The sequence below is a fragment of the Triticum dicoccoides genome, chromosome 3B, assembly GCF_002162155.2.
Source record: "Triticum dicoccoides isolate Atlit2015 ecotype Zavitan chromosome 3B, WEW_v2.0, whole genome shotgun sequence".
In the NCBI taxonomy this organism is placed as follows: Eukaryota; Viridiplantae; Streptophyta; class Magnoliopsida; order Poales; family Poaceae; genus Triticum; species Triticum dicoccoides.
In genome coordinates, this window is record NC_041385.1 from 626,341,257 (window position 1) to 626,342,849 (window position 1,593).

The 1,593-nt window shown below is 40.6% G+C and overlaps 1 protein-coding gene across 1 annotated transcript in view; it reads left to right on the forward strand.

Moving 5' to 3' along the window:
• Window positions 1–1,029, forward strand: part of LOC119277501 (zinc finger CCCH domain-containing protein 11-like) — a 5,307-nt gene extending 4,278 nt beyond the window's left edge. The window contains exon 8 of the mRNA XM_037558787.1: window positions 465–1,029. Within this exon, the coding sequence (XP_037414684.1) occupies window positions 465–653 (189 nt within the window). The 3' untranslated portion in view covers window positions 654–1,029. The remainder of the gene's footprint in view (window positions 1–464) is intronic.
• The last annotated feature ends 564 nt before the right edge of the window (window positions 1,030–1,593 follow it).

The window sequence follows — 1,593 nt, forward strand, 5'->3', positions numbered from 1 at the left end:
CATGTTTAGTTGGCAATTCCCATGAGGTATTATGCATGCTTGCTAAGAAATAAATTAATAGACAAAACTGTAAGGACGGATCAAAGAAGTAATCTGTGACCACACTAAGATTTTGTTTGTGTTACATACACACCTGAGACTATACTGTTTGAGATTCGTCTTGCATTTAATTTGGTAGCATCATTTTAACTAGCTATATGATTTCTTGAAAACATAGTTAACTTGCTATATCTCCTAGTCTTTGGAATGTAAAAGAGGAAATAAGCAGGTCTGTAATCTAGTGTTAAGAATTGGAATTCTATGCTGGAAAGTTTTTGTTACTTGCTAGTTTAAAGCGATTTGCTTTAGTGCATACATTAGTATGGAGTTTAATAGTACAACCAAAATGCTGGCTGATCTACACAAATGGTATTCTATACGTTAGTCTGTGTATTGATGTATATGTTTTAAACTTGCTTCCATAGGGCAAGAAAAGTCAGGATGAAGGTCCAAGCTCATCAACATCTAATGGCAAGGAGGCCGATGAGGAGCTGGATGATGAAGATATAGATGATGACGATGACCTCGACCTTGACGAATTAAATGAACTTGAAGCAAGCCTGTCGAGAACTTCCATTCAAATTCGAGAACCAGGTGAGGGGACATCATCTTGAACAGGGAGGTCATTGAGAAGTCGTACTCCATTTTTGCGCTCCAAATCGGCCTACTTGCTTTATTAGATACAGAAGGGTGGAGCATAGATGCAAGTGGACATTAGTTTCAAGTGACTATGCTCATCATCTGTTTTGAGGGAGCGATGATTAACTGATGATGCCCAGTGTTAAGAACATGACATTTGATGTTTCCTGTGTTGCCTTGTTGTCTTTGTGGGAGTTATTTTGCTACTTTGTGAATAACAGCACCAACGTTTTTCTAGCCTTGTGCAAAACCTATATGGAAAACCTTGGTGCGGACCTATTTATAAGTGGTGGCCCAGGATTGTAGTCTTTTTATCCCCTTTCTTTAAGAGAATTTGTGGATCTTAGATCACCTTGGGGTGTGTGTGTGCATCAAGAATCAGCACATTTCTGTTGGTTCCTTTTTTGTTCATTCCATTTTGCTTTTTTTTATTTTTTACTACTTCCTCCGTCCCGAAATACTTGTCGAAGAAATGCATAAAAATGAATGTATCTAGAACTATAAAATACATTTAGATACATCCATTCCTCTGATGAGTATTTCTGGACGGAGGGAGTATTTGTTCCGCGATCTGCTCAATGCCGTGATACGTTAATGTGGCGTATCTTGGAGAACCAGGGCTTATTCAGATGTCAGAATGTAACAGCTTCGCAACTTTATGCCTCAATATCGTCTCGTGATTCTCGTCCAAAGCCCGACTGGTGCTACGAGCCTACGAGGCACCCCGTCCCTATTGCTGCAGGTCCAACGAGCAGAACGGGTAGCAGCGTGTGTAACTGTAACTTAAGCCCTAGGCAGAGTTGCATTCTCCCTGGCCCAGCTCAACTTTTGTCGAGTGTACTTTTGACGAGTGAGTGAGTACATCGGCCAGTTGTGTCACTGAGAGGACACAGGTGATTACAGCGATATGGTTGA